The 13,756-nt window shown below is 42.8% G+C and overlaps 1 protein-coding gene across 1 annotated transcript in view; it reads right to left on the bottom strand.

Annotated features, from left to right (window-relative positions):
* mamdc2a (MAM domain containing 2a) overlaps positions 1-13,756 on the bottom strand; it is a 39,673-nt gene that overhangs the window by 19,551 nt on the left and 6,366 nt on the right. Inside the window, exons 3-4 of the mRNA XM_080432993.1 lie at positions 8,006-8,256; positions 6,937-7,021 (exon numbers count right to left, since the gene is read on the bottom strand). Coding sequence (XP_080289119.1) covers positions 6,937-7,021; positions 8,006-8,256 — 336 coding nt within the window. The remainder of the gene's footprint in view (positions 1-6,936; positions 7,022-8,005; positions 8,257-13,756) is intronic.

The raw sequence follows: 13,756 nt of genomic DNA on the forward strand, positions 1-13,756 counted from the left end.
GCTCATTGTGGACTACAGCTCTGCATTTAACACCATCATCCCAACCAGACTGGACGCAAAGCTCAAAGACGGTCTGCACTCGTCTGCACTCGACTCTAGACTTTCTGTCGGGCCGCCGTCAGGTGGTGAGAATGGGTAACATCACGTCGGACCCCCTGACCCTCAACACAGGAGCCCCTCAGGGCCGGGGGCTGAGCCCTCTCCTCTATTCCCTACATATGACTGTACAGCCACGCACAGCTCCAACGTCATAATCAAATTCATGACTGTTATTTATTTTGCACTTTAGTTACATTATTGTATTATGCAGATAGTATTGTAGTATTGTATTAGTCATATATTATGCACTTTATGCCTCTCCTCTCTCTCTATGAGATAACTATCTTTCTTTTAACTGCAATGATGAGCCTGCACAACAACTATTCACCCACCTTACTTGTAATGTGATGTGACAATAAAGATTGATTCTGATTCCTCAAAGAAACTAGGATAGCCTAGGATGCATCGTAAACTAGCATCAAGAATACGAGTAAAGTTAAGGGCTGGGGGTGAGGTGGAGTCCGATGAGAGTGAGTGCTATGGGGATAATAATAACAAAAATAGTAATAATAGCTCATATTTATATAGCACTTTTCTAAGTACCCAAAGTCACTTTACATAAAAGAAAAGGATGAGGTGGGGTCTGAAGAGGTGAGTGCTGCTCTGACTGCAACGGGGAGTTTATTCCACAGTTTGGGAGCCAGGAAAGAGAAACGTCTAGGATATGTGGAGTGTTGTCCAGGGTGTTTTAGGAAAGGCACGACAGTAACACGACATTCCTGTGTTAGCTGATATAAGTGAGCGGGAATGGTACTGTAGGTTGGATCATGCCTTGAAGATATGGAGGTGCCATGCATGCCCTTAGTTGCCTTGTACAGTACGCCAACATCAGTGTTTTTACTGGGTGCAGGCAGCAACCGGAAGCCAATGAAGGGAACGGAAAATGAAGACTTTGGGTGATTGAAGACCAGGCTTGCTGCAGAAATCTGGATCATTTGGAGGGGCCTCAGTGAGCATGTCGGGAGGCCAGTAAGGAGCGAGTTACATAGTCAAGCTTTGAGACGACTGAGGTCTGGATAAGGAGCTGGGCAGAATCCTGGGTGAGGAAGAGTCTGATCCCATTAGGTTCATTTACTTAATTGTACATTACTGCAATAACACATTGCTAACAGATCATATAACCTGTAATATAGGTGCTGTCGGGTGGAAATATCATACGTCCAAAATGGTTACTTTTCAGGATTCAAATTCAAATAGCAAAAATAGCCGATCTACAAGCTCAAAATGTGGCATGATAAGACACGTTTTGAGCTTGTAGATCTGCTATTTGTAATACTTTTTGTGACCCTATATGACGCAAAGATATATCATTTGTTGCTGTTGGGCATATTTATTTGGGGAATGGGGGTCCTTGGTGTGGAAAGGTTTGGGAACTCCTGAATATACAGTTGTTTGGGGAGTGGGGAGTGTTGCAGCCCACATCCTGCCTGAGTGGAGGGACTCCTCCCATACCAACTATCAACTAACCATCATCTCTGTGTATACTTGTGACCATGGCTCTGACCACATGGTCCCTCTGGGTAGGGAACATGGGGACCCCAACTTGCAACAATACATTACGAATAAACCACTTTAGAGCCATTTCCAAAATAGTGAAAATAGCTCAGCTACAAGCTCATTTCTGGGAGTGTGAATTTCTACATTTCAACGCAGTGATGCATTGGTAAAGAGGAGAAAATGGATTTAGTCATGTGCACCTTTTTTTAAGCAATTAGGCCTACTCAAGTATTCAAAAGAATATTTATAATACAGGGCAACTTTCACTTCACGTGACGGCGTTGAGTATTATTTTACAAGGAGTATGATACTATACTTAACCCATTCAAACCAGGAAAGCATCTGTGTCATTTTAGATTTTAGCATTGGCTATTAAAAAAAGCAGATATACAAGCTCGCAGCGCTGAGAGCTTGTACATCTGCTATTTTTGAACATTTTTGAAAAATCTTGAAAATGTGAGAACTATACATTTCGGCCATTTGAAAATAGCAGATCTACAAGCTTTTCAAAAGATTTGCATATATTTTATCATAATGAGTACATTTCTACTTTTGATACCTAAAAAGTACCTACTTTAAGTACATTTTGTACTTTTACTCAAGTTATTTTTGTTTTTTACTTGTAACAGAGTATTTCTAAATTGCAGTATTGACACTTTTACTTAAGTAAAAAATGTACTTTTTCCACCACTGCACTGATATGATGAAAATACACCCCTGCCCCCACGCCTCCGGCTGGAGGCCAAACAACCACCTCTGGTGAGATATACGCTTCAGAGCCAGAGGATTGTTGACACCCTGAGAGAGACGGAACCACTTGAACAAACACAGAAACCGCACACACACGCACGCGCTCACGCACACACGTGCACACACACACACACACACACACACACACACACACACACACACACACACACACACACACACACACACACACACACACACACACACACACACACACACACACACACACACACACACACACACTATTATACTTGTGAGGACATCGACATTTTAGGAGGGTGATTTTATCATTTTGGCCATTTTTAACCCCAACCCGAAAAATACCCAATCTACAAGCTCACAACGTGTCGCACCGCAGCTTGCAGATCTGCTATTTTTTGGTGTACGACACCCATGTATTAATCAGACGTGACCCCCACCTCAACCCCCTAACCTAACTTCTGTGTAAATGTCTAATCCTATAACCACAACCTGAACCTTTTCCTCATTGTAGGCCTATAACTTCCAAATTCTGTTTTTTTTTTACCATTTATTTTGTGTGTCCTCACAATGTTTAATTCTCAAATTTTACTATAGCCTACTTGTGGATCCATTACTATACATTTGGTCCTCACAAGAATAGCAATACAAGTACACACACACACACACACACACACACACACACACACACACACACACACACACACACACACACACACACACACACACACACACACACACACACACACACACACACACACACACACACACACACACACACACACAACTCCCTGCGATGGCTCTCTCTCTCTCTCCTCAGACCGGCCTCAGGAATGTTCTTTATCTGGAAAACTGTAATAAAGATGTCGCTTAAATTGAAAACACTCGCACAACCCAACAGCTGTGATCTCCTTTGTTCCCTATCAATGGAAGAAAAAAACACTTCCCTTCAACAGCTGAGCATCATGCAGGCATTACAAAGCATCTCAAAGGTGGCTAGAGTGGCCAAAAACCAGTGGTTTATTTTACCTCTGGGGCGGTATCTGCCAATGCTTTGTCAATGCAAATGCGTGGATTCATGGTCTTGTGGATTTTTTCCAAGAATCCACGCATTTGCATTGACAAAGCATTGGCAGATTCCGCCCTAGAGGTAAAATAAAAGTGCGGTGGGAGCGCGCCCTTAGGGCGCGCTCCCACCAAGAGTTGGCTGGCCGCTGTTTGCAGAATCTGCCAATGCATTGTCAATGCAAATGCGTTGATTCACGCAAGAGCAGATTTTTCCGCTAGTCGCGCAGACCTTGCGTTTATCTGCTCTCCGCGACTAAGCATAAAACTGCTGGAGGCAGGCGCTGATTTTCTCCCTCTGTCCAATCGGGTGAGTCGAAGGCGGACCGTCTCAAGACTCAGGAAGCAACATGGTGCTGGAGCTTTGGGAATGTGCTGCGTTTGTACGGTCGGGGAGGCTCCTGAAAGTGAGTGACAGGCGCGACACTCCCGTTTTTTAGAATCCGCTGGCTGCAAAAAACTGTGGCCGCGCACAACCTGCGTTTAACAGCGGTCAGCCAACTCTTGGTGGGAGCGCGCCCTTACAAGTAAAAGTCTGGTATTCAGAATTTACTTTAGTAAAAGTAAGATATTGGCATCAAAATATACTTAAAGTACCAAAAGTAAAAGTACTCATTATGCAGAATGTCCCATTTCAGGTTTTCAAAATGTATTAGAATATTTTGAAAATAGCAGATCTACAAGCTCACAAAGCATCACAATACTTCTCAAATACCTCAAAATTCTACTTAAGTACAGTACTGAAGTAAACTTACTCAGTTACTTTACACCACTGCCAAAAAAACGCACTCAATAAAGTCCAGTAGGTACTTCTACTTTATAAAAGTTAACAAGTGCAGCGTGACCCTGTCATGAGGATATTTTAAGCGATATTTACAACAATGGCCAACATATTTCTTTTCAAAGCGGACGGGGGAATGAGAACAGGTAGTAAACCAATATAATGACAGCACTCAAGTCAGAATGAACCGTCCAAAACATGAACAAACAAGGTCTTAAGACAGTGAACAACATTCACGCAGTTTGCAATAAAGACCTTATTTAGAGACTTTTAAACCCTTTCTTCTAACCACTTAAAACCCGTAGCCGTTCCGCTTCGCGTTTCCACTTCGCTCACATGTTCCGAAAGGCATGCTTGTTATTGGTGTTACGAATCTATCGTCTCTGTCGGGTGGAAACCTCATATGTCCAAAACTGTTACTTTTCAGGATTCAAATTCAAAAGCATCAAAGCTCGAGCTTGTGGATCTGCTACTTTTGTGTGACGCTGTAGTATGATCAATTAGGGCGTTAATTTAACCGACAGCAAACACCTGGCCAAAAATAAAGACAGACAGGACTTCATTTTCTTCAGCAGCACTCGTTTATCTTGTATCCTGTATAAGCTTGGGTCTCAAGCTGAAAACGTTTTGGAACCCCTGAAATACTGTACTGTATGTATATCGTTGCCATCAGGCAGAAACCTTGCATCTCCATATTTTTGTGTTTTTGTTTTTTTCGCCCTACTTTATCATACTACAGCGTCACGCAAAAGCATCAAAGGTCGCAGATCCGCAAGCTCGAAACGTGGTGCGAAGTGACGCGCTTTGATAGATCTGCTACTTTTGCTACTTTTTCATTTGAATCATGAAAGGTAGTTTTGAACATATGAGGTTCCTTCCCACCTGACAAAGACGATATAGTATATTATTACACAGCTTGGTTGAACGCTTGATTCTGATTGGTCAATCACTGAATTCAGCGGAGTGTTATTCTTATCTCTGGATAATGACCGATGTGCTCAACAACAGACCGCTGTCTAATCAAAGACTCAGAGCACCTGCTCATATCAACCTGCACTGCTTGATTTTATGCTGTATCCAACATGACAGCCATGTAAACAGACACACAATGTCATTTACAGCTAAACGTTGCTCTCAAGAATGTTTTTGAAAACATTTGAAGCGAGAAATAGACAATGCAGTAACCAAAAATGTATTCTATTTGATCAACTCTTCCTTGTTTTCCGAGCCGACCATGTCCGCCCAGCGCAACACTTACAGTATGTACAGTAATACTTTCATTGCCGTAAGCAAGGAAATACTTTGTTTTGTTGTGCCTAAGCACCCTGTCGGGATTTATTAATCAATAATGACCGGCTACCCATTAATTATCCCTTGCGTAATGGACTACACCCTAGCCTGAATTATACTTGGCTTCGCTTGTGGCTTGCCAGTGTCACCAACCAAAAATACAGTAGCAGACCTACATGCTTGTAAATGAGCTACTTTGGGTGTGCGACACCCACGCACAACTACATATAACCCAGGCTCATTTCCTTTGTATTACCAAGGGGTCCCCAGCTAAATTAGTTAATATAGCGTTACAAACATTTGTGTGTGCAAATCTTTGAATGTATGTATATTTTTTAAAGCGACATTCTTAACTCAACTCTTTGCTTCTGGGGGTCCCTCTGGCACAAAACATTTTCAGATGGGGGTCCGCGGTCAAATACATATCATTTTGGGTGGTCCTTGACATTAAAAGGTTTGAGAACCACTGCTGCTACCATCCAGATACAGGGCCGCTCCAGAACCACAGCCTCCGTGAGCCTGTTGGAAACATGGCTCCTCATTGGCCACGTGGTTAAAAGTCTGCAGAATCATGGCTCCTAATTGGCCACGTGGTTAAAAGCCTGCAGAAACATGGCTCCTCATTGGCCACGTGGTTAAAAGTCCTCCCGGACTGCGACCGCAACCTATTTAAGAATTATTTTCTCTTGTTACTACAGTAACACACAACATTACCTTCCCAAAGCAATGAGTTCATGTCCGTTTCAGTCTTAAAGACTGCAGGCTGGTTGAAAACCACCAGACCAAAGACACACACCCTAGCTGCCCCGGTGCTGACCAGTGGGGAAAGTAACTAAGTACACTTACTCAAGTACTGTACTTACTGTACGTTTTGAGGGGCTTTCCATTTTCCCATTCTACTCCACTACATCTCAGAAGCAAATGTTGTTCTTTTTACTCCACTACAATTATTTGAAAACCTTACTAGTTACTTTACTTTGTAGATTTAGATTTTGTAGTGGTTGATATAGCTCCTATAGGGAGTTTTGTGCCCTTATACGATCTGGGTCAATCGTGAGTTTTCACTGGCAACAATAATGTCATTCATGCATGTACTGTATTCGTCCAGTGTGGTAGATTGATATTTCCTTTCATGCAGGCACAGAAACGCTCCATGAACTGACTCTCAGCTGTAGTCTGTGCACAACTTTTAACTACATACACATATCAAGTACTGTATGTTTTTGAGGTAGTTTTACTTTACTTGAGCATTCCCAATTTCCACTCCACTACACATCAGAGGTACTTTTTACTCCAATACAATTATTGGAAAACTTTTGCAACTAGTTACTTTGCAGATTTAGATTATTCACTGCATAGCAAAGTCCTGAGTGCTCCTTTTGACTATCAAAGTGCAAGAATGGACCCTTTTCAGTTATAAACGAACACTCACACTTTACTGTTGCATAATGCATGATACAATGGCTGGCCTCACTGACCTATACAGTAGCCCGGGACGATGTGAACTTCAAAAATGGCAACGCTGTTTCCTGGCTCATCTTCAGGCCGGCCCTCCATCAGAATCTACAGCAGACACACGCAAATACAAATACAAATAAATGTGATTACTTAAAAAATGTTCCATAACATTTTAGTAGTGGTGGAATAAAGTAATACTTATACAAATAGTTTTTACTCAAGTAAAAGTAGCAATTGTGTCTCTGTCGGGTGGAAACCTCATATGTCCAAAACTATTACTTTCCAGGATTCAAATTCAAAAGCATCAAAAGTAGCAGATCTACAAGCTCGCACTGCGTTTCGAGTTTGTAGATCTGCTACTTTTGATGCTTTTGTGTGACGCTGTAGCATGATCAAGTAAGGCATTAAAAACACAAAAAGTTAAAACATGGAGATAAGAGGTTTCTGCCCAGCAGCGACGAATACCACAAGTAAACACTGCCTCCCTGTCCTGTCCAAGGTGTAAAGTAACAAAGTCCATTTACTCAAGTAGGCCTACACAATTTTGAGATATTTTTCACTTTACGGAAATCTCCAATTTCCAGTACTTTTACTTCTACTCCACTACATCTCAGAGGCCAATATTGAACTTTTACTCCACTACAATTATTTGAAAACTTTAGTTACTAGTTGTAGATTTTTATTATTATTCAAAAACATTATACACTATCAATCAACTCAATGCACAACCCCTTTGAAGTTCAAAGGGATCAATTAAGAGCTCCGGACTCTCCCCCCACAGACTTTTCAGTCCCTGCAAAGGGATGAATGTCAATATAAACAGTGGAATGTCAACATAAACAGTGGAACCAAAATACAGCCAGAGGGATGTGTCTTTCTGCAGGAAAACACACCTGCATAATTATATAGTGGCTGATAGCTGGAAAAAATGCTAAATAAATACATATATATATATTTTTTTAAATTTAAGCTCAAAGTTACCTAGTATGCCTTTAAGTAAACAATGTAAGTACTTTTTCCACCACTGGTCCTGTCCAGACAGAGTACTGTATATAGGCCAAACTTTGTTGCGCTGTCGTCTTTACACACCTGGTAGGGGTGGCTGGTATTGGCCAGGTCCATGCTGGCAATCAGCCAGCTGTCAGAGGCCTTGCCGGCGCTCCACAGCTTGTGGTCAAAGTTGTCTCCGTCGGGCCTGAGGTGGACCTGGATGGACCCGAAGCCGGTGATCTGGTAGACCAGCCTCAGACAGCTCCACTCCACGTGCTCCAGAGCGGGACTGACCAGAACCGCCCGGTCCTGGCCGTGTAAGGAGCCGGAGTCCGTTGTTATGAAGCGTCCTGAAGACAGAACCACATGGTCATATAGAGTACATAAGGGGTCTTCAACGTTTTCAGGCCAGGGACCCCCAAACTGATGGGGAGATGGAGCAGGGACACCCCTACCTCGTAGGGTGGGGGGGGGCTACAACATATTATTGTATAATGATGTATAAAAGTGTGTTTATATGTATAAACATACCATGTTATTGTGCATTCAATACTAAGCTATTAAAAATAATAGACAGATTCATATATTCATGCTTCTATTTTAAACATACATGTACACGGTACAGTGAGTAGGGTGGCTGTATTTATAAACATACCTTATTAACTGAACCGCTTAGAACCAACGTCAATACTATCAACAATCTGCCAATTGCACAATAATCATGTATACAAGCTATTCAAAATGGACAGAATCATGATTTATTTTAAACGTAAATGTGGAAAATGTATTACAAATATTTATTTTTATATTTACAATTTTGCAGACCCCCTGCAGTACCTCCGCGGACCCCCTGTTTAAGACCTCTGCAGTACATTGTTGGTGTATAGATCAATTATTTGTATACAAAAATTGAGACTGCGCGCTGGCATGCAAACTGCATGCCAACGCGCTAGTCTCAATTTTGCATGCCAGCAATTCCCAAAGCAGTTGTTTTGAGGAGCGTTTGTTTTGGTTCACTTGATGTTCCACATGGAACTGGGGGCAGGGTTATGAGGACAACTCGTTTGGACTTACATGAAAGAAAACTAATAGAGTGCAGTGTATATTTAAAGAAGGAGAGATCACAGTACAGTTCTTAGGGTTGTAAACAGGTTCTTCTTACAGAGCCCATTTTGTTCTTTGCAATTGTACTTGTCTAGTATGTTGAAATTGCACACACACGCACACACGCACGCACGCACAGACACACAGACTCTCACACAGACTCTCTTTAAGTCACCAGTCCGGCACGCAACAGGCGGTGCCTGTTGCGTGCCGGACTGGTGACTTAATTGGCGATCCAAATTCGATCCCAGCTCAGATCGCTACATTATATATACACCTTTATAAAAATCTAAAATAGCAAAAGCCTATTTACAAGCTCACAACGTTGAGTTGATTAGGCTGCAGTTAAACAGCCGTTGTTTTCCAACTTTTAACCAAATTCCCTATTTTGGGAAAGTGTTTTTTTCAGAAATAGCTGATTTACAAAATGTTTTAATAGGGCTTAACTGGTTCAGTAAAATCAAGTTTTATATTTACTGGCCACCCGCCACCTCTGTGGCTTTGCTGGGGTTCCTCTGCCACTCAGACAATGTTTCAAACAGTATTTGCAGAGAAGGGCAAGATGTTACAAGCAACAGAGCAGCTGTAAAGTGTTGTCATGACAGAGCTTTCCCTTGAGTGTGTGTGGGGATGGCTGATTTATCCTGTGTGCAGCGCTTAGATTGATGAACAACAGGTGTGTAGTCACACCCAACTCTATTAGACACGGGGGTCTGACAGCTTAAATCATCCCACTTCCAAACTTCAGTAGGCTCTATGAAATTGGGCCTCTCCATACTTCCTTCACAGCCGGTGTTACCAATGATCAGGGCTGGATTACCACCTCTCAGTGCCCCTGGGCACTGGAACTGCAATGGCCCCCCCCTCATGCGCCCGCGCACACACGATTCGCGCAGGATTCGTGCGAGATTTTTTTTTACATTTGACATCATTTTTTTATTTCATTCGTATTAGATAACTGCAAGATGGGGATTTTTTTTGTGGATTCTTTTTTTTTGCCCCCTGATGCCCAGGTGCCCCTGGGCACGTGCCCAAAGTGCCCATTTGGTAGATCCGGCCCTGCCAATGATACTAATGAAGGCTCCGTTCCATTCTGGTCAAACAGAGTCAGGGTGCTGATATTGTGCATGTTGGCTCACTGGAAACACTCTGCTTCACCAGAGGGTCTTAGAGTGTAGACCAGGTACCCTCATGGTTCCTTGGGGGGGTTCCGGACCCTTACGGGTTCCGGGTCCATTTGGTTCCATTTGTACACTCTCAGAGTTATGGGGGTCCTTAAAAGTTTGAGAACCACTGTGCTACACTAAATGGAACAGAGCCTTCATTAGAATCATTGGTAAAACCTGTGAAGGAAGTAAGGAAGAGGCCCAATTTCTTTCCAATATGGCTGCTGTGCATAGAGCCTATTGTTCTCTCTGGCAGGCCGAAGGCGCGGCCGTTGGCCACTGGCCAAGACTATGTTGTGCACCCCGTCCGTCCGTGGGTCCGTCCGTCCGTCCGTCCGTCCGTCTGTGAGCAGCTAATCTCCGGCACCGTTGGCCCAATCAACGTGAAGCTGTGCACACACACTCCCTGGATGCCAGAGCAGAACCTCTGCCCCAAATCTTTCACATGGGCCTGTTATAGCGCCACCAAGAGGCTGATTTTTGCAACAACAAAAAAAGTATTATTCCTACAGATTTTGTTTGCAGGAGTGGCAAGTTTTTAACAAAATGCCTCAAATCATGAACGAAGTGTCCGATTGCCGTGAAACTCTGCACGCACATTCCCACATGGGCGAGGAAGAAATTCCACCCTTTTCACATTGGCCTTCTATAGCGCCACCAGTATTTTTTGCAATGTTTTGTATATTACTCCTACAGAGACTGACATAATTTATAATATGGGTCAAAAGATCTGTAATACGTAGTCTAGGACTCTCCAAAATTGGGATTGGCATAGACCAAAAACCTGCCATGGGTCGGGCAGTTAGCCCTGACGGCTTTATGTGACAAGTTGGAAATGGGAATGTTTTGGAGGAACGTGTATGCGTGGGGACATTAGGGACTATGTCCCTCTGCTCTGGGTCTGCTAATGCTCTCAAAACAGCAAGGTTAGTAAAGCTAAAATGATGACAAAACAAGCTGTGACTAAGGCTACCAATCACCTTTAACTTACAAACCCCCTTAAAACATGCTGTGTCAGCGTCTGTGTCTGTTAGTTGACCCTAACGTGTGTGTGTGTGTGTGTGTGTGTGTGTGTGTGTGTGTGTGTGTGTGTGTGTGTGTGTGTGTGTGTGTGTGTGCGTGTGTGATTGAATGCGTGCATGTGTGCGTGTGTGTGTGTGTGTGTGTGTGTGTGTGTGTGTGTGTGTGTGTGTGTCTGTGTGTGTGTGTGTGTGTGTGTGTGTGTGTGTGTGTGTGTGTGTGTGTGTGTGTGTGTGTGTGTGTGTGTGTGTGTGTGTGTTGTCTGACAAAGAACAGAGGATCTACAGATATATTAGCTGACTGTCATCCACCACAGGCTGACTAATATCTTCCACACAGCTGTTAAAAGGATGACTCAACCCAACAGAATAGAAGAGACCCAAAATAGCGTCCTGTTTTACAATTTACAATTAACAAGTGTGAGACCCGAATGAGCAGAGTAATCATGCACTCTAGTCAACAAGCAGCCAGGCAAATAGTCACATAAGTAGAGTGCAGAGAGAACTATGTAGTGCCTCAAAGAAACTAAACTAAACAAAAAACTAGGATCCCAGGTAAACAATGAACCTAGTATCGGTCTAAACAACATGCTATCTGAATGACATGCTGTACATTTGTGGTCAAATCTAAGTAACAAAACACGAGAACATGTAACTAAGATATATCTGCACACTATAGTCTAACAAAAGAAGGAGAGATAAGTGCTACGGGGTGAGGTAGAGTCTAAAGAGGAAAGTCTAAAGAGATGAGTGCTAGGGGGTGAGGTGGAGTCTGAATAGGTGAGTGCTAGGGGGTGAGGTGGAGTCAGAGGAGGTGAGTGCTAGGGGGTGAGGTGGAGTCTGAAGATGTGAGTACTAGGAGGTGAGGCAGAGTCTGAAGATAATGATAATGAATTTATTTGTATAGAGCTTTTTGAAACAACGATACAAAGTGCTTTACAGAACAAGTTAACACATTGAGTGCCAAAAACGGTCCGGACCGTTTTTGAGAAGCTATGCGTTATGTGCCATAAACGGTCCGGACTGTTTTTGGTCAATTCTTTTTATTTTATATATTTTTCCCATGTGGGGCGCTCTAACGAAACTTTGGGATCATCCAAGGAGTCTCTAAGAAGGAGAGGCCGGATGTGGATCCATGTCAAAAATGCTTCCGGTCGTCGGCTCCAATGTTAACACCTTGACTAAAAGCTTAATATCTCCATTTCTTTTTAACATGGTGGAAATGAGCCGTTTTCGATCGGCGATCACTCTGCAATGGAGGATCGCGTTAGAAATATTATTGTTCCAGGCGTTAGTCGGGACCCTCCGCCGTCTCGCACACAGGCTTTGTTTACATGCGCTCCTCGTCGGGGCTTCTACAGCACGAAACATATCAACGTAAGTGGATGGAAGATATGCTGGCACTAGATGTACCCTATTTTAATAAACCTCTGGCACACGATGTGTTGTTAAGAACGGCAAACAAAGCAAAAACACTTGACATAGAGGTATGTCTTCAGAAGTGATTCAAACGAAGGCACTGATGTTGCTAACTTTAACTCCTCCTTTTCCAGAGCCTAGGTGCCTATACAGCAAAAACCTGATCTTTCGGGGTTTTGCTACAGACTACAGTGGAAAATTGTGAGTCTGCAATTCTGACCGCACTGGGGGGTTTATTCCACAGCTTGGGAGCCAGGAGAGAGAAAAGTCTAGAGGACATGTGGAGCGTAGTAGTCCAGGGTGTTTTAGGGAAGGCTCGTACAGCATTCCTGTGTTAGCTGATCTAAGTGAGCGGGACGGTTTTATAGGGTTGGATCATGTCTTGAAGGTATGGAGGGGCCATGCCTTTGGTTGCCTTGTAGGCCAACATCAGTGCTGTGTACTGGTGCAGGCAGAAACCAGGAGCCAATGAAGCGAACGGGAAAGGGGGGAGACATGTGTAAAGTGTTTTTTACTGTCAGTAGCTGTAACATATAGGAAGGAAAAACATATAAAGAAAGAGACAGACCAGCTACTTGTTACGTAAGCCTTGTTTTACATAAACACTTCCTACTCTCTACATGGCAAAATCATCAATGTTAATTTAAGAGTGTACAAATGTAACCAAATGGACCCATACTGTATGGGTACATTTGGTTACATTTGTACACATGTGACCCCAAACTAGCGGTAGATGTACATTAAAATGTGGTGATAATTTAACTCTTGAGAGTGATAAAATTGATCTTACAGAGAAAATTCTAACTGGATTTGACTGTGTGCAAACATCCCACTATTAGTTTTAACACAGCAACTATTAGTGTGAATTACAGTAATTCATTTCTGGGCGATGGGGGCGTGCAATGATTTATATAACAGTTCTATTGAATAATGAGAATATGTGTGGTTTTATCAAGCTTTGACCCACTAGATTACTGTACTTTCCACATCCAAACATTTCACTATTACACTATTAGTGAGGTAGAAGGTAGGAGAATATGGGAGAAGAGAATATAGGAGAAGAGAATACAGGAGAAGCGAAGAGAAGAGAAGAGAAGAGAAGAGAAGAGAAGCGAAGAGAAGAGAAGAGAAGAGAAGAGAAG

The sequence above is a fragment of the Gymnoscopelus braueri genome (genome assembly GCF_963280865.1).
Source record: "Gymnoscopelus braueri genome assembly, chromosome: 7".
In the NCBI taxonomy this organism is placed as follows: domain Eukaryota; kingdom Metazoa; phylum Chordata; class Actinopteri; order Myctophiformes; family Myctophidae; genus Gymnoscopelus; species Gymnoscopelus braueri.